We start from the raw sequence: 20,170 nt of genomic DNA on the forward strand, positions 1-20,170 counted from the left end.
AAATTAATTACAGCCTTGCTTTCATGAAATAAAGTTGTGTTCCTAGATCTTTAATGCTTGATGAAAAGCCTTGAAAGACACTCCAAATGTTTGTGACTGTCCTGTAAGACTTCAATTATCTTGTCCACAGAACAAGACCATAGAACTTTATGCAAAGATCAGCACATCAGTTCTTTGCAGCTATAAATTAACTGTTTTAACAACAAAATGAAACCTGTATTTTAGTGAACTTAGGCCTAATAATATTTATAGATATATGTAATATTAAGCTAAATAATATTAGACAACTTACTGTCCATGCTTTCTTCCCTCTTCTTCAATTCCTTGTATTTCCAATTTTCTTCTCCTACAAGAGATGTAACATTAATTTAACTTTATATTGTCTCAGGCCTGGATTCCTTCAGGAAGCAAAATGACTGTTTCAAAAATAAAATTTCTACATGCCTAGGAACCACAGGATACATCCTATTTAATTTAATGTAGTCAGGTCAACTATGTCATATACCTTTTAATATTAAAAAAGAAGATACCTTAATAAATCAGCCTCAATGCAATTTTTAGAACCTTTCAGGTGTTACAATTTCTGATAGATAGGAGTGGGATAAATACTTGGTATGGACAAAGGAAGTTCACAGGGTTTTTCTGAAGTCAAGTGAATTTAAACAATAGAGAACAAATGCTTCTGCGTATTTGGGCACCATGATGAGTTAAAACTTTCTGCAGCCCTGTTTAATATATAAGCCATTTCAACTGCACTTTCACCTATTGCAATGGACTTTCACAGGGATACACGGCTTCAAAGAAACTGATAATCTCAGGGAAATAAACAGGAGAACTGTACAAGCAATGGACTAGGAAAATAAAACACACAGAAAGCTTTCTACAATTAAGTTTGAAAGAACATTTCCATACACCTTCAATATAGTGGTATTAGAAATAAGGAATAATATACATATTCACTCTATCTTTAAATTCGACTACTGATCATAAATAACTCATAATTTGTATGTATTAGTAAAGTGGGACACCTGATATATTTGTCACAAGAAGATGAGACAATTCATTTCCTAAAAATAATTTTAAGTTTCAAACATCTAAATTTTTAATTGTCTGCTTTATATTTAACATAATCTTTTAATTTTAAAGAATACAAAGTAAAATAATCAGACAGCTACAGATAAAACTGAGCAAGCAAATTTCTCTCTGACTTTTTATTTGTACACCCCTATGCTTTCCTTTTTATCTAGTATATACAAACAATAAGAACACCTGAGGGGCCCTAAGAGACTTTGATTCTGCTTCAGCTTCCTTGCAGCTGTGGCTTTGTTCCTTATTGGACTCTCTCTTTCATTTTGCAAGGCAAGGCTCCAATAGTTAATAACTTAGCCTGTTCTACTCTTAAAAATTCTGGTAATCGTGAGCCATGAAACAGTTACATGATCTGTCAAAGTGTTTAAAGAAAAAAATATTTGAAGACCACAACTTTGAGATGTCTTTATAGTAAGTTTTCTTTAAAATATGCCATTAATGCACATATATCTTAACCTCTCCTGCAATTTATGAAGGATTAAGTCTGTTGCATTTGAATTAATGTTGACTTTGACTGATCATTAAAGTTAACTGCTAATATATAAACCATGTAATAAGTGAGTGAACTATTTACTTATTTAGATTTTTTCAGGCAAAACCTAAAAATAGTTATTTCAACATGGTCTGTTTGACTTTTCCCTGCTCAAAAATATTTCTAGCACTGAAATATTTATCCTGAAACATTAAAAAATCCTTAGTTAAAATTTCTTTTTTTTTTTTTTTTTTTACTTTCTATTTCACCTGATATTTACATAAAAAAAACTTAAGAGCTGAATTTTGGGAATGCTATGTAATAATGTTTAAATACTGATCCAGAAGTAAAGTGACTAGGGAAGGGGAAAGCACAAGAATTTCAAGGACACACCAAGATGCTGATTTAGAGCTGAGGTATGAATTGCCCTCTGCGATTCTCTCCCCATTCACTAGAGAAGGTGGCACTGGGAGTTTACATTTTTGTGCCTTAAAGAGACTCCTTATGAATATATTTATTCCCTCTGTGTTACACCAATAGGTGTAATTCCCTCTACATTATACCACAAGGTAACTTGATTCTCAGTATTCTGACTGGTTCTGATACGCTGACAGAGAGCATGTGCTTTCTCCTACATATGCTTCAAACTCTCTTCTTCAACAGACTTTTCTAAAACAGTGAAAGACACAGTCCAGCAAGGAATGACTGTGTGTGTAAACTGAACTATAAAATGTGAAAAGCAACTTGCTTCTTACCTTCTGCATTTCTCCAAAGTTAAAATAAAAAACGGTTGCAAGCCAAACAGAAAGGAAAAATTAAAGGACAATAAAGTTTGCAATGATATTATTTGGAAACACAAAAGCTAATAAAACAGTGTTAATAAATACTTGCACAAAAATAATGAACTATCCATAGAAATATGAAGTATTTTGCCATGCAAAAGATGATAAACAGATTAATGTAGAAATATTCTGTCATGCAGAAGATGATAAACTGATGTCTGACATTTGTTTAGAGGCAGATTTTTAGATATTTATTCACCTGGAAGACACTTACAGCCAGATTTTACACTGATTGCCCAAGAAAAGGCATAAAATAAGAAGAACATCAATTCGTTAATTCTATAGAAGTTAAATAACTTCTTATAGAGACTTTCAGAATGCAGGCATATACTTATGAAATTCCTATCTGAACAAGATTTCTTATAATCAAAAGAAGGTTTTTCATTGCATGAATCTTCATTTTATGGAGAACCTTTTACAGCTATTAAGGACTGATGCTCAAACTAAAGTTACTTCCTCCAGAACTGTAACTTTCAGTGCTAGGATAAATTCCCATCCTAAGCACTAGCAGCACGTGTTTGCTGGAAGTCAGTATAAGCTAAGGCCATTCCTGGGCAGCTTACAAACTCTTCTTGCAAAGATCAACCTAAGAAGTTTCAAAGACAGGTAAAAATAATACTGAATTCTGTCTGCTTTACACATTGCTATTAAATATTCTCAATTCCACATTTGCCGACAGTGTAACAGATCATGTAAAATTAATGAAAGCGTTTCTAAATATGAACTTGTTCTGCAGCGCTTCCAGTAAAATACACTTCTATTCTTCAAGCAATATTAAAAATCAAATTGGATGGAAAACCAGACAGCTGTCCTATTATTTTATATGGTAATTTTCAATACGAATTTGTTTAATGTTCCACTAAAGGTGGGTACTCCCCATTTCTTATGTCTGAAAAGAACAGGCTGTACTTGGAGACACAGAACTTCTCATGCTGGTGAGTACTGAACGTTTGCATAAGCCTAAAAGTTTTAAGCAACTAATAGGTATAACAGTTTGTTATAGAACAAAGAGATGCAGCTCTGCCTAGTCTGCTACGCCTCTAATCATATTACCTCGATGGTTCTCCAGATCCATATCAAGTCGTTGAATGACCTTTTTAAAATGGTCTATTTTTCCTTTTACTTCTGCCAACCTGACAAATAGATAATGAAAGTCAAGGTTAAAACTGTATTGTAAAATACTTACTTTATTTTAGACAAAACTGCAGAGAGAAGTCAGAATAAAAATAGAAAATCTCTATTTACCAAAACCAAGAGTATCAGAATGATTCTTGTTATTATAAAAGGTATGTGTAAATCATCTGTCACTTTAATCCTCTGTCTATTAAACAGAAGTACTGTAGCTCCTTTTTATTAAAAAGCATTTTTTGTTGAGTCATCAGTAATTCTTAACTTACTCAACTAGTCCCTCTGCTGGCTGCTATTAGACTTTGCAGAGGTACAACATGATTGTTAAACTGCAACAAGTAACTGTATTCCTTAAACTGTATTCACTAAAATCCACTAAGAAATTTCCAAATAAAACACTCTGCTACATAATCAATCAAAGTGTGAAATGAAATTACCTTTAATACACTTCTACATAAAATCTCAAATATAAATCTTTGTTATTTTTATCTATTAAAAAATTCTGTTAAGCAATTTATTATCCAATTAAAATGCATTAAAAATTGACCAACAATTTTAGTTGGGAATATTGTTCAAAAGAATTTAAAACTGTTTCTAGGAGATTTTATGAATTATCTCAATTTTTCTTTAAAGAAAGAGAAATCAAAAGGCTCAAAATCAGAAAATACTGTACTGTTTCATCTACCCCTCGATACATACTATTTATTATAAAATTTACTTGACTTCCTGGCAAGTGTTCTGAAAGACCCAATACCCAAGGATCAAGAAGCAATGCCCTTCTACTCTTTAGAATGGAACTTTTGTGACTCTTAGGTTTTAAGAACACATAAACAAACTTCAAAATGTGGCTGCAGCGTAATGCAGGTTCAATTTCACAGCTGTCCCAAAGGAGCAGCTCTTACAAAATCAATGTCTTCTTCAGCCTTAAGCAAGTTTATGTCAGTGCTACTACCAATTCATATTCTCAAGGTGTGTTCATAAGGGATGGAAGTATCTTATTATGCAGACCTAAAGGTTTTACCACTATAAAACTTGTTTACTGGAAACAGAAAAACATCTTCTATTCTTTGTGGAAGGTTAACACTAGTACAGGTTTGAAGATGTGGTGATGTTCTAAAAGTCTATAGAAAGACATGATGGAACACAACTATGTGTCTTTAGGGTGTACATGTAATTTATAGCAACAGTAAAATGGGGTTACTCACTGTCTTTCCATGCTTGCAATTTTTTGACTATCATCTTTAACCTATAAAAAAGTTCAACAACTTTAACATATGAAATTAAATCTACAAATGAAAAAAGGAAAATTAAAAAAAATCTAAATTCAAAATACACGGAATCGAAACTTGGCATTTGAAATCACAAATTTGTGACACTGTCCAACAAGAAGTGCTATGATTTAAGCGTTATGTCTTCCAAATGTTTAAAAATCATACTTTTAAAAATGAAATACACTTACCATTAGTCATTCAGACCAATAGTCCATAAAGTAGAAATGGGTAGTTACAGTGTAGGCTATTGTAAACTGATCCAATTACTCCTGGACTGGTATACCTGTTCAGCACCCTACAAAGATACTCTCTGGAGTTAATTACAAGAGCTGTTCAACTGGACCAGTTTTCCCAACCAACATGTCTCATGAATTGGAACAAAACCAGCTAAAAAGCTCACTGTGCCAATTTAGTTTTCTTAAAATAACAGAATGGTTTGGGTTAGAAGGGATGTTAAAGATCATCTGTTTCCAACTCACCCTTCCCCCTGCTCCCCAGCCCTGCCATGGGAAGGGATGCCACCCACTAGATAAGGTTGCTCAGGGCCCCCATCCAACGTGGCCTTGAACGTGTCCAGGGATGGAGCATTCACATGTTCCAGTGCCTCACCACCCCTACAGTAAAGAAAGTCTTCCTAACATCTAATCTAAACCTCTTATCTTTTACTTTAAAATTCCCCCCCATCTTATCACTTTCTGCCTGTGTAAAAAAGTCACTCGGCCTATTTTTTTATAAAGGTAAATATATCTCTTTAGGTACTGGATGTGGCTATAAGGTCCCTCCAGAGCTTTCTCTTTTCCAGGATGAACAGCTCCAACTCTCTCATCCTGTCTTCATAGAAGAGGTGCTCCAGCCCTGGGATTATCTTCACAGCCCTCCTCTGAAACTGCTTCAAAAGGTCTCCAGGTTTTGGCTGAACCAGAAATACCCCAAACTTCCAATTCATTAACTATTCTTAATTTCAGATTATTTGCGCTGCCTAGAGCATAAATATAGGCAAGATTCAAACTTAAGTATTTTCAATTATTACCACCCCTAAAAACACTGACTTGGAGAATCTTTTACATAACAACATTTTCTGTTCTTGCCTGGTTTAGTAATCTCTCTCTTTCCTCCTGTGGAGACTCCACGTTCTTATCCTCAGCAATCATTTTATCTCGATGTTCCTTGAGCTCGTGGAGCTTTTCATACATCTGTACAGCTTTCTGTTTCACCCCAGAGTGTGCTATTTCCTGTTGGGAAAAGCAAACGCCTACTAGCTATTTTCAGATGGCAAGAGAGCATTGCGGCAATCATGCTTTAGTTAAGCAACACCTACCTATACAAGTGAAGCTTATTTCTTACAAAAAGCACAGAGAAAGTAAAAAGTATTTTATAAAGGACTTTATAAAAAGTAAAATTTATAATCCATATTATCAATATTACATTTACTGGAATAGAATATCCCAATCAGTTACTTCTTGATTTACAAGTTCTTCCTTGGGCCAATTTTCTGAGTAGATTTACTACTTCACAGTTTCTAGGGAATTTCAAACTATATACAATATTCAAAAGGACTGAAAAATGTCTAGTAGTATTTGAAAATTATACTTTCAGACTGTATGTTTCAGCTCACAGATCCTTTTATCCATGGAAGAACCAATATGAAAAAAATCTCCTCAATAACACATTTTTACCCAAAACTGATCAGAAATTATTAGTAGAAACCAGAGAGGCAGATTTGGCATCCCATACTACAGCTTGATCCTACAGTATCTGAAAATTTAAGGAAGAGAAATTATAGGTATTTTTTCTTCTTTACAATAGCATTCAGGGAAGGTTAGTACAGAGAGCACTTGTTATCATACATACAGCTCCTAGACTCTCTTCCTCTACATTTAGTGCATCCAATTCCTGCTGTTGAACAATCAATTCCTAAAGAGGAAGCAAAACGCAAAATTCAGATAAAAATTTCTACTTGATTTATTACTTTTTTGCTTTAACCCTCAGTATGTATAAAATGCTGTAAACTATTCCACTGCTGCTCTCAAAAATTTTAAAGACAAGACTGTGTCCAACTCCTTCACATAACTCAGATGTAATAAACACTTGATTTCAGCATCCAACTTTTCCATTACTCTTATCATTGTTACTTGCAGTTGCGCTACTAGCAAAAAAATTTTTGCCCTTTTTCCACTATTATTTTTCTTAAAATCAGTACCGCAGTTGGAACTTATTATCTGTCCTTCAGAAATTTAGAGTCAAATTTTAAAATCTGAACCAGCCACAACAGTTTATTTATAGTCCAGAAAGAGACAGGTGAACCCTGAGTATTGATTCAGCTCATCCTAAGACAGATGGGAAACACTGAAGTCATCTCTGTACAGACTATACAGAGAAACTTTCAAGACTGCACAGCCTGAACTAGATCATCCCAGAGAGCCTAGAAATGTTACTGTTGTTAACATTAGGATTAGTGAACATTTTATAAAACCCAGTTCATTTTTTCTGATACATTCAGACATACAACAATATAATAATAGAAAAAGCTAGTCAGATTTGCTTTTGTACACAAGAAGAAAACTTTCTACTGAACTACAGAAATTGCAGGGGTTATTTTTCCCTTTTGCTTGCTTTTTGCACATGATGAAACATCTACGTATTGCAGTGGCTTTTAAAATCTGCATGTGAATCCCTAAATTTAAACAGAAAACTGGGAACATTATTTCTTCTTAAAGTATTAGATACAAAAAGACAAAATATTTGGTCTTAGTCAATTGCTCTATTTTCAGGTACTTCTACAATTGAGTAAGATACCAGCAAGCTTTTTTATTGTATTACTCTGTTGTCAAGCTCTTTAGAACTTAAATTTTATCTAAACTATGAAGCCAGTTTAAGAAATATTTTAGGTAAGCATAATGAAACAAGCCAACCTGGGAGAGTTTTTCATTAGCAGCTTTCATCTCCATGTATTTAGCTTGATTTTCCTGCGACGTGTCTTTCATTATGTCATCTGCCACAACCTTTTCACGCTTGATATCTTCTTCTACAGCTTGAATTAACTTTTCTGTGCTGTAAAAATATAAGGGTTTTGTAACTTTCACCAGTTAATATATATTGTAAGCACTCATTTCAAACTCCAGTACTCCTTCAGCCTCACTGAAATGCTCAGTGTAACATCAAAAGCCCAGACTCTATAAAAAAGGAGTTACCAGCTTGTACCTAATCCTCTTGGAGCTGGATTAGGTATACAAACATTCACAAAATGAAATACAGGAGAATTCTCTGCCTTTACAATACCCACACCGTGTTTTTCCAGCACTCCTGCTCTGTCTATCTGCATTGGTCTCAACACTGGCAAAAGTATAGTACTCCCTCTCAGTTGCACTTAATCAGAATTTCTGGAGTAACAACAGACAGTTTGAAATAAAGAAGCTGGTATGCAATTTGTGAATGCACATTAAGAAAATATATTATATAGACATCACGACTTGGCGGTACCAGATGATGATGATGAAAAGATTACTCTTTGCAAAGAATTGCTGATTACAATGGAGAGTGGTTGCAGAAGTCTAAGCAGTGTAGTTTTTTAACTACGCAATAACTAAGAAACTAGGCTTTTTTACATTCTTGATTCAGGACTTTAATCTTTTTAGGAAATCAATAGTCTGCAAATACAAAAACTTTACCATTTCAGCTATAGTGAGCTACAAGCAACTGTCTTAGCAGATTTAAAGAATGCATAAAGAACTGTTCTCACTGTTTTATGATGTCTAGTAATTTCTATGAAATTCCTGAAAGCTAGAGAGTCAATCTGAGAACACAGTTAAAGGAAATTTAAACAAAACCACTCCTGAGAGTATACCTTATATACATACCCTTATATGTATACCCTTACATATATATATAGTATAACCTGAACAGTATACCTTAATTCCCTTCATTGTTCATGAAAGATTGCTGCTGAAACACTTTGCTTGTTTCCAGAGTGATTTCTACTGTTAAGAATGATAAAATCAGCTGAATACCTTCCTCCAGGACTTTTTTTTCTCCTCTTTTTCATTAACTGTTCCCAAGTTGCAAGATGACAAGTGGTAAATTGTGTAACTGACACTATTGGATCAAAGACTGCAGACAAGAATGCCCTCAGGTTTAAGAGACGATGCAAAATATTGGAACTGCACCATGATAATTTCAGGGTAAAGAAATAATGAAAATATTGTAGAAGCAGAGTAGAGTTGCCACTGGAATGGACTTCTGAAGGTTGTCTGGTCCAACCTGTGCACTACTCAAAGCATGGTCACCTAGAGCAGGTTGTCAGCGTCTTTTTCAGGTTTTCAGTATCTTGAAGGATGGATACCCCATAACCTGTTTAGGCAATGCTTTGATGTTTGTTCACTCTTACAAACAGAAGAGTTTTTTCTGATGTTTAAATGGAGTTCCCTGTTCTCCAATATATGGCCATTGTCATTTGTCCTGCCCTTTGGCATCACTGAGAGCAGCTCCACTTTCTTAATCCCTGCCCATCAGGTATTTACTTTGACAAAATACCCCCTAAGCCTTCTCTTCTAGAGATTAAACAATGCCAGCTCCCTCAGCCTTTCCCCACAGTTTTCATCACTTACAAGGAATTCTCAAAAGAGCTTAAAAAATGTAACCACTTCCAACTAGCTTCCAAGGGGATCTATAATCTCCAGGAAACTGAGCATATTATATAGAAATTCCGTCAGGTTAGCAGGCCATGCTGCAAAAATGCTTTCGACCTGATGGTGATGAAACACAACAAAGTGATGATCTCCCACTAAGTATGGCAAATTTGGCAAGCATTGGGACTGAATAAGAAATACTGGATGGCTGTAATATGACATTAAATTTAATACCCTCTTGGGACTAAAACAAATTTATTCAGACGCAGTCCAAAGAACAAGGCCCTCACTGCAAGTGCACCAGTTTATAAATGGCTAATTATGTTACATATGGTAGTGGAAATGAGCTTTTTTTTAAGCTATAAGAGTAGTTTGATCCAAGACCTTTTGGAAGGCGTGGAACTAGGAGTTGTCAGGGAGCTTTCATGTTACTTCTTTACTGAATGCTCCTCATGCCTCAATGTGGGCCTATGAAAGCTGTTGCAAGGTCTCAGCAGTGACAGTTTCTCTCAAATCAAGCCCAGCTTCAGACATGGAAGAAAGAAAACAGAGAAAGCGCAGTAAAAAATTCAACAAAATGCTAAGGGTGTTGATTTTCAGAAGAAGTCTCCACACTACATGTAATTCTCCTGGAGACACTGCAGTATGGCTTAGAGGGAGCTTGTATTTAAACACAAACATAGTGTCTTTCCTGGAGATCACTGGAACCTTCAGAAAGGGAGAGAATACAGTTTGCTCCATGTATAGCAGTACCACTCTTGAGGGTAGTGGTATCTCAAAGCTCTATGGGATTTCTCTCATCTGTGCCTGAGATTTAAAGCATGTAAAGCAGGACAAGGAATGAAACCTCCTTTTCCAGCCTCCTCTATTCAAAGTGTGTGTGGATAAATTAAAGAGTAGCCTCTTAACATGAGGCACTTCTCCTTTTCTTACATGATATGGACTCCTGGCTAAATACTTCAAGATGATCCAGCATGTCCTTGAGACCAGAAGTGTCTGACTTACTGTGACGCATCTTCTCTGGTAGAAACCTTCTGAGGGGAGGCTGCAACTTAGTGATTTTTCAAGAGGCAGTAAAAAAATCAGAAATGGCTGTCACAGAAACACAGTTTGTTACCGTGAGTAATTTGAACACTATGGATGAAGCTGAATCAGGGATGAAGCTCGGAAAAGCTGCAGAATGTTTTGAGATATTATGCAAAAACAAAGTGCCAATAACAACAAAGACACAGTGAAGCAAAACAATTTCTACAGCCACATATTGGAGAGGAATGGAGATGGAAAGGAGATGAACTCTTCTGTAGTTTGGTGGTGTGCATTGGACAGAACGAGCACTAATGCAAGTAAAAATTTATAGGACACAGTGCCTGTATATCAATATAATCTCTTTTTTTCAGCCTGTACATACACATTCACTCCAGAGCAAGTATGATTTGTTTTTGGAACTTCTTCCTGAAATACAGTTCTTATTACAGACATCCTTATGTATCGCCCTGCAGCTCCTCTGACGATGATGCTTCCAAGACACAAGCACTAACAGAGAGTTAACTAGCTACTAGGAAGCTTTACTTTGGTATGCAAATATCCTGACATTTTCTTCATTTGATGACTAATCAAATTAAAAATGAAAGTCTTTTTCCGTCTCCGGAATTTCTTTAATTGATTATAACTCAACTTGCTTGTAAATTACCTGTGGCATTTAAACTCACTGCTTCCTCTACGAACTGGAACTTGACACTTCAGCATACTACAGTTAGACTTTCCTATTGGCTGATGATCCAATTAAATCCCAAGACGATTATAAGAAGTTGCTCAACTTAGTCAATCTTTTGCTAAGGATTTTCTAGGGTTATTATTTTTTTACACTGCCTGGTTATTCATCAGGTACAAAGGTTGAAGAAAAACAAAGTGCTGTTTCACCATGTTATTTCTTGTCAGTGCACTGAAAAATCTACACATAGGTACATATGATACCTGTAAGAAGCAGCAGAAAGGTAAGACACTTAGCATGTCTAATTCAAAATGCAGGCAAAGATTTATTAGTATAACTTTGTTGCTAGACTGGAAGAAAACGTATCTCAAGGTATATTAAAACTTCAGGAATTAATATGAACCTTGGACATGCTGAGTTGTTAAGTAAATTCTACTTCATTAGAAAGCTGGGGAACAGACTCTGAAAATCAGACTGATTATATAAACTCAATAACTTTCCCAGAAAAACAAAAATCATTACATTATTTTTAAATTATATGATTTTCAAAGTTCTCAGATGGAAATTTTTAAGAAAGCACTTCTAATTACAAGGAAATATCGAAGTACTACCAATGTATTGTCAATGTATTACTAGGCTGAGTTTCTTTTCAAAGCAGTTAGTTTAAACAGCGGTTTGTAAAAGCTGTTTCTAGTAAAATGCTGCACTGCAACTAAAATTACAGATGCTTTCCTGTTCTTCTACTGATTATACAGGTTCATATACACAAAATGCAGGCAGTCACATTTGTAAGAAATCCCCTATGTTTTCAGTAGAAACTAAAGTAAGAGCTAGGAATTATGTTTCTGACTTAGACATATGTTCATACCTAAATTTTCAACTTGGTTGCTAGTAACTTACAGTTTAATATTAAGAACAATATTTAATATAGTTTCCGACTCTATTTAAGACAGTTCTTGTCTTGTAATCTGAAAACTACAATAATACCATTTATCTGTATTTATAAATTGCCAGGTTAAGACCTGTTCTGTTTCTGAACATCTAGGAAGCTGTATCTTTAAAGTCCAAATACACTACAAGATCCAGATTTTAAAATAGTAATTTCAGAAATTCTCAAAGTGCATCATGTTTTCCACTAACAATACACAAGCTGGCTAAAAAAATATGCAGGCCACCAGTACCACCACTGACAAGTGCAAAACCTAATACAGAACATAAAAAATTCCACATGGGCTGCTGCTGCTAGCACTCCTTGTCCCTGCCGCGGATAATGGCTAAATGGCAAAAGGTTTATGAACTCTTTTTGTATGCAATATAAGATTCTGACAGAAGTAGAAATACACAATGGATCAGAGCAGACTAAGTGGCATTTATCTTCCTCTTCTTTCCAAGAAGTTATGAAATTTCCAGGCTGATTCAGTTAGGTGAGTGAGGTCAATCCTCTGACATGCAAATATATAGAAGTTATCAAATAGACTTGACCAGTTTGTTCTATGACCTCATGTATATCATAATGATCAGCAAAGGCCTCCTGGCACTCATTTTAAGGACTGGTGGAGGTTTTGTAAATCTGATGGGCTGCCTATACTTACCATTGTTTGTGCAATTAAACTTCCTTATGTAATTTCCCCCACTCTTTTCTGTTAAATTCAGTGAATGCTCTGTACAGCTCACTTTAAACAAGTATCTTACACTTTACCTTTTGGGTTTCTTTTCCTCTGGAAGATATCTGGCAAGGAGATACTAAGATTAAATGCCTATCTTTTCAGATGCTTAAGAAAAACTGGAAAAATTAAAGATTCATTGACTTTTACACAACATTTTCATTCAAGTGTGGCATAAACAGGGACTAACTTGTCACAGACATGGTGTAACATTTCTGCTCAAAATGAATAGATAGTGCAAATAGTGCCTGATTCAAAGGCAATGACTGAGAGACCCCTTCTTTGAGAGATGTTAATACCACAGTAAATAGTATTTGTAGGATCTTTCCTAACTTTCAAAAAACAAGGCTCAAATCTGTACAAAAACTCCATCACTAGAGACTGAACCATGTTTACTTAGTTCCAAAGATCAGAGCAACAACTATACCTTCCTAATAGAGAAATCCAGGTTTATGTCATTTTATAGGTTATATTATAGACAATAAAGAGATCGAAAGATTGATCTTCTAATTAAAAATTCACAAAAAATGCTTAGTAACTTGCATAAGAACATACAAGAAATCTGACTGGACAAACCAACAATTGTCTAGTACAGTACCCTGCCTCTGTCAGAGGCAATGAGAGAAATTGTACAGGGAGAGCACGCAAGCATCAATACTTTCTGCAGTTTACTCCAGTCATAGTCTTTCAGTACCCATAATTGCTTGAACAGGGATACTAAAGAGCACAGCCCTGCCTATTTGTTTTATACATTTATGATGTTTTTCTCTATTAACTTGTCTAACCAATCCCTTTTCTATTTGCTGATACAGGCTGCACACTGGATTTTAGGTTTGGCTCAATTAAGTGAAAGCTGGTTCTGATACCCCCTGTTTCTCCACTTAATTTTACATTAGAAAGTATTTATGTAGAACAAAATTTATTAAACTATCATTGAAATAATTGTATCTATTAATACGTTAAACTACCGCTACAGAAGACACTGGTACTCTGGTCTTGATGTGCAAACATGCTTTTTACTAGGCTCCAAACATGAAACTCTATTGGCTTGTGATCTGGGCTGGAATGCTGTTTCTGAATCCAGTAACTGCTGACTGCAACATTACTTCCCAAACTGTAAGTTTTACATTGATCTGGACTACCCTTATTTTTGAAAGATACATTTGAAGCAGAAGGCACTTTAAAAACTGTTTCATAAACATATGTCCTGAAGAAAGAAATACAAAAATGCAAGTAAGAAGTAGTGTAATGGACAGTTAGCTGATGGCAGTCATTGTAAGTGGGTGAACAACACTGAAACATATTTGAGATGATTTTGTACCTCAAATTCTTCCAGACAACAGGAATGCCTCTTTACATATATAAATAAATGTACTCTTCTCAGAAAATAGAAATATTTCAAGGTATTGAGAGCAAACACTCAAATCTGAAAAGACTGCAGCTACGCTAAACTTCAACACAGAAAACCAAAATGAAGTGCTAATACAAATATATATATAATAAATGTTTTGTTGAAGGTCTGCTCTAAGGATGTTATTTTAAATTAAGAGTAAACATAGGTGTTTTTTAAAAAATACATTACAGAAGGCATATTTGAATTAATTTGCAGTCTTGAATAAACTTTCTCTATGACACCTTCTTTCCAGATTATGTAGGAAAGGAGTTCATTTTTTACCCAACAAATAATTAATTCCAAATATTAATTCCAAAACAGTATGCCAAACTGGTTACATTTTGGATGACCATCACCTAAAGACCCTTGCATCTAAGCACAGAGCTCAGCACTAAGTGCTCTGGAACATCAGGTCTCTACACACAAGGAGGATTCATTCTGCTGTTATCACCAGACCATGAGTTAATTAAGAAAGATATAAATAAAACTTCATGAAGAGCAATGTAACTTTTCTTTTAAAGTGACAGCATTACAAAATAGAAGATAAGTTTTCTCTTGCCTTCAACAGTCCTCACTGAGACACCTTTATTAGTAGACTTTTCCACTGTATTTAATTGTTGTCACTCTCTTTTTTTCAACAGGTTGCTTGTGAGGAGTCTGGAAAAAACCTCTTTAATATCCCCCTCAACCTTCTTCAAAATGTCACTAAATTAAGCCTCAAAAACAATAAAATCACTTTAGAAGATCATGACAAAGAGATTCTTGGACATTTTATTAACCTCACTGAACTTCATCTGAATGAAAACAACATTACTGTATTATGCAATAACAGCTTCTACAATCTGAAAAAACTCATAACTCTGGATATTAGCAACAACTCTATTAGCACTGTTCATAAAGCAGCATTTGCAGGATTAAAGCAACTCTCAGTGTTGAATCTATCCTATAACATGATTGCTCAGCTGGATTCAGATACATTTACTTTTCTAGAAAGCCTGACAGTTTTAAATCTACAGTATAACTTTCTGAAATATTTTCATATAAAATCATCTTTTAAACTGATTAAAATTGTTTTAGCTGGAAACCCATGGATCTGCTCCTGTGACCTCCTTGACTTACAGATATGGCTAACTGCCTCCAATGTGACATTGGGTAAGTTTTGGTAAGGGCAGCATTTCATACTTTTTTACATCAAATAGCTTAACTGTGCATTTTTTTCTGATGTGGATAAAATCCACCACCAACTTACCCATATTATGCAGTAATACAATAGCTATCCATGAGATTTTTTTAGATTAGAGTGCCAAAAAATTACCACTAACTCATAGCCTTTTCCCTGCTCACATTCACAGAAAATGAAAGCAACACTACATGTACATTGCCAAACACGGAAAAAATCTCCATCAAGATGGCAGCTATCCAACCTGCTGACTGCAAAACTGAAAAGACTCCTTTAGAAAACACTGTAACTTCCACTCCTGCTGTTAGTCTTAGAAGTAGTGCCCTAATAACAGTTCTGACTCCAAACAACATCACTGGAAACAATGGAACACGAGCAGGTAATACACAGATATTTCACTTTACTGCTTATGAGCTGTTTGATTTGCTGTTCCAAGACTCTATATTGTTTTGCATTCCTAGTACACTATGACTCTTCCATAAAAGCCAGGGCTACAGAACAAGCATATTTCCAGGTTCCTGTAGACAGTCACACACATTACAAGGAATGTTAAGGTTTACTGAGTAAGTGTTCAAAACAGATAAACCCCCCCATTCTTAAATGATACTAAAAAATGATGACGAAATTTCAAAGCCCTAAAATTCAGATAAATTGTCTAGATCTCTGCCTAACAGAACTAGGGAAGTAACTTTAAAAAAAATTTGCTTTTTCCAAACTAACTGCTTTCTACATGTAGCTGTGCTCCTAAAATGTGATAGCGTGAACTTACAGATTTTTCTCCCATCCTAAATGTGTTCAGTATAAAGGACATGAATGCACATTGCACATTCTCTGGAAATTTCAGTGATAGTCTCCTCACCTTTCTTCACCTTTCAATGTTAATCTTACGTGCAAGTTAAGTCTTCAATCCTGAAAAGTTTTACTTCTTCCTTCTGGCTAACGTAGGAAATACATCTACAGATATATACACAAATTATAAGCTACCACTGTGACATGTTTCTTTAGCTGTACCACCTTACAATTTGTTTTAGGGTAGTGGCCAGCACATAAAAACAGCTTCTAAATAAAGACTATTGGCAAATATAGTTTACTGAATTTTTTATTATTAAAGAAACACAACTGAAAGGATATGTCAAAGACATCTTATTTTAGGGTTCAGACATTATTACCAGATAAAAAGTAAAGCCTCGGAAATAAAATTTGAAACCAATTACTGATTATTTTTTTCCAAAGCCTAATCTTGGAATTTAACTTTCAGAAAAAAAATCTTTTTTATTTTTTTTTTTAATCTTTTATATGTCCCCAGAACTTTACCTTTGAAATAGACTTTGAAACAATTATTTTTTATAAATATGCAAGGTAGACTTATATTGCTATGAAATGAGATGCACATATATTACCAATCTCTGTGATGTTATTGACTCCATAACACAGCAACAACATTCTACAAAAGCTCTGGAGACAGTAATTCCCCTATCAATGTTTACTTTGTGAGTTCTCAATTTAACTATGAAAAAAATCCTACAAGAGTTCTTGCTAGTATTCCTCATGAAGATAACTCTTCTTTTTTCCTGTTTTTTTTAAAGAGTTACCACTTGTTGGCAAAAGTTGGACCTTCCTAGCGGGTGTCCTAGGGTTTGTCCTAGGCACTACACTCCTGATTTTTACTGCTGTAAAATGCCCAGCATGGTATCACTACTTGATCAGCTACCGTCACCGTCGTCTGGAAGAAAATAACTCAGAGATGTTTGAACAGGAGTTCTCAGCTGACACGTGCTCTTCTCCTTCAGTATCGGGTACAAGCAGTGAAGAACCCATCGTAATATTTGAGAAAGTTCATGCATGCAGAGATGAAGAAGATGGATTTATTGAGGATAAATACATAGATATTTATGCAAATGAGGAGCATTAATGTCTTAAACAATGGATGCTGAACTGACATTTTAAAAACATTGTACTCTTATACTTCCGTTTTATGCTGCCCTTGTACAAGACAGAATGAAGTTATGCAGTCTGTCTCCTTTCATCTTGCCAAATCCGTAACAAGATTTTGCTGCGTCAATCATGAAGTTAAAAAATGGGGTCATATGCATGCATTATTGACACAACAAATACTTCAAACCATGCAAAAAATACTCATAATCCACTTTTTTATAAAATCTATTTGGCTACTTATATTGGGGGGCCTAATGTATATTGTTTGACATGAACAAAGTAGCAGGTGATGTTGGCATAATCACGAATACTTTCATTGTGAGGAGGTCTAGAAGAGAAAAATAATTTCTCAAAAATGTTGAAGCTGACCACAGCCAGACTGGGGGCTGGCTTCAAATCGGACCTGGAACAGCTCTGCAGTCTATTAGGCAAAACTAACACAATCAGAGAATGGAGCATTTGGGTATTTTTTTACCCAAATTAGCAGAGCAAGAAAGACCAACTGCTGTATTCCCAAAAACTTGTACGTACAGTGCAACGATAAATTACCATTACTGCATTGCTACTGAACCAAGTATTTTCTCTTCATATTTTCTTAACACTTAAAAATGCATTCAGGGTGCAACAGACACATTTGCAAGCTGTTGAAAACTGCAGTATTAATGCAATGTGACATTATTAACTGGTAAATTGGTTGCTTCGGATGGCTTACTGGTACATAAAGCCTCATTGCTTTCACTGGCAATGAGCAGGATCATATAGCATTCTCCTGCACCCCTCTTGTGCCTAAATTAACTATCTCAAAAACTCACCCTCTCAGCCTATCACTACACAAGCCATTCTCACAAAATTCTTACTAATTCCTATTGCAAGCATCTCACAGTCCTCATCTTTCCCTCTACACAGCCTTACCTTACCAGAAAGGCAAAGGTCTCGTTCCCACTTCTGCTTGCTTTCTTCACTCTGCTACAACACAACAAAACTCCCAAAACTTGACACCAGATTGCCAAGAGACAGGACTCTCCATTGCCATCTAACTCTTCCTGAATGACATAGTAATTATCTTCAGGGGAGTAACAGGAGTTTAACACTAGGAACTCCAGCTGCAACCTGGCACTAACATATCATCTTGAAATTGTTCAGGCATCACTTCCGATATGCATTGCACTGTTAGGCTAACAGGTAACATTTCAACTTTCCCAAGCTGATAAGAGAAATTGAGTTATTCAAAGATGAAAAACATACACTTAATGTACTTACACTTGTCTTTCTGTGAAAATTTTATCCATACTCTGAATGTCTCGGTCATTCTGAACCTTTAACTTAAAAAAAAAAAAAAAAAATTGGAGCACAACCAAGTTTGTAATAAATCATGGAACCATACAGGTTGGAAAACACCTCTAAGATCATCAGGTCCAACCCTTAATTCAGCACTGACAAGCTCACCATTAAACCATATCCCTAAATACGGCATGTACACATCTTTTGAATACTTCTAGAGAAATTGATTCACTCACTATTACTCTGGGATCTATTACTGAAACACTTAGCAAAATACCTTTAAAACTACACGGACAGGATGAAAGGCATTCTTCTCTTTATTACACAGACATTGTATCTTATTATTCAATCAAATGCAAGGGAAAAAAAGTTGTTTTGACCAAGAAATATTCAGGTAATTTTTCAAGTTATCAAAACAACCTTTACTGAAACTGGTTTCTTTTGCTTATGGACAAATTGATCATAAGAAATAAAATACGCCACTCACGCCTTAACACTTAAGAGTACATGTTAGAAAATAAAGAAGGAAAGCAAAGGAAGAACAAAACTCATTAATTTTGTGATGGCTATGTCAGAGACCTATTTACTATTTTTTACACTGGAGACATTTAAAAGGCTGAAGACAAAAGAGAACTTAATGTACAGAAGACCAGGCAGCTTTACAAGGCAGCGTAGTCTACCTAAATTTACCTCTCCTAAGACTAGTGTCCTGTGCTCCCAAAAAATAAAAAAGATATTTTAACGCTCATAATTTGGGTTGGGATAACACCCCTCTTAAATTTAAATCACAGAAAACTATCATGGGGCTGTTAACACAACACTTCAGGCAATTGTCTTACTGCTAACCTGTTGCCAACATTATGAATAATTTAACTGGAAAAAAATGGCTAAGTTTTAAGTCAGTGCTATGCTTTGTTAGATATGTCAGACATTCAAAGCACCAAGAAAGTGACACACCATTTCACTGCTAAAGTATAGTAAATATCGTAATTCTTACCATATTGTAATCACGGATCACTTCTGCCATATCTGTACTGGTGTTAAGTATATCCAGAACCTGAAACAAGACAGAATTCCAACCTGTTACTGCTCTCATTTTCTTTAAAAAAAAAAAAAAAAAAAAAATCAGACAAAGGGTTCATGAAAGCACAGCAAATTTCAGCTATTGCAAATGGAAAAAACATGATTTGGGAATCTGAATAGATTACATGTCATTTTCAGGAATAATCATCATCATATGTAGCTGTTCTAAGCACTGAAATATTACACAGCACAAATTTCTTAAATCCATATGCAGATGCTTCTCCTAATGTATAGTACACTTTTTGTTTTCCTCTGTTTCCATCTCTTTCCTTTCCAATAACTGAATAAAGGCGGTGCTAACCAGTATATTTTTACATAGAAATGTAAAAAAAAAAGATTCCAAATGAGGCAAAAGCAGTACAAAGTTAAGTAAGAGAATAAACGGGATAGCATTCAGTATCAAAATTTGACAGCAGCATACCATGTTGTAGTCTGCTAGTTGACCTTGAAAATCTTTGATTTCACCAGCTAAAGCCTCTGCCCTAAATATGAAACA

General features: G+C 35.0%; 2 protein-coding genes across 4 annotated transcripts in view; one reads left to right on the top strand and one right to left on the bottom strand.

Moving 5' to 3' along the window:
- The window catches only part of IFT74 (intraflagellar transport 74), a 36,713-nt gene that overhangs the window by 13,625 nt on the left and 2,918 nt on the right, over nt 1-20,170 (bottom strand). The window contains exons 6-15 of one of the 3 annotated variants that reach the window (XM_048292273.1): nt 20,096-20,156; nt 19,589-19,648; nt 18,571-18,632; nt 7,715-7,853; nt 6,654-6,716; nt 5,891-6,034; nt 4,737-4,777; nt 3,457-3,536; nt 2,317-2,319; nt 293-346 (exon numbers count right to left, since the gene is read on the bottom strand). In XM_048292273.1, the coding sequence (XP_048148230.1) occupies nt 293-346; nt 2,317-2,319; nt 3,457-3,536; nt 4,737-4,777; nt 5,891-6,034; nt 6,654-6,716; nt 7,715-7,853; nt 18,571-18,632; nt 19,589-19,648; nt 20,096-20,156 (707 nt within the window). Of the gene's footprint in view, nt 1-292; nt 347-2,316; nt 2,328-3,456; nt 3,537-4,736; nt 4,778-5,890; nt 6,035-6,653; nt 6,717-7,714; nt 7,854-18,570; nt 18,633-19,588; nt 19,649-20,095; nt 20,157-20,170 lie in introns of all 3 variants that reach the window. The other 2 variants (XM_048292275.1, XM_048292274.1) reach the window with 2 other exon arrangements.
- Nucleotides 11,271-17,386, top strand: LRRC19 (leucine rich repeat containing 19). Its single transcript, XM_048292276.1, has 5 exons — nt 11,271-11,421; nt 13,826-13,918; nt 14,837-15,347; nt 15,548-15,754; nt 16,962-17,386. Exons 1-5 carry the CDS (start codon nt 11,395-11,397, stop codon nt 17,285-17,287), a joined length of 1,164 nt encoding a protein of 387 aa, XP_048148233.1. The 5' UTR covers nt 11,271-11,394; the 3' UTR covers nt 17,288-17,386.

Source organism: Corvus hawaiiensis, chromosome Z, assembly GCF_020740725.1.
Source record: "Corvus hawaiiensis isolate bCorHaw1 chromosome Z, bCorHaw1.pri.cur, whole genome shotgun sequence".
NCBI classification, from domain to species: domain Eukaryota; kingdom Metazoa; phylum Chordata; class Aves; order Passeriformes; family Corvidae; genus Corvus; species Corvus hawaiiensis.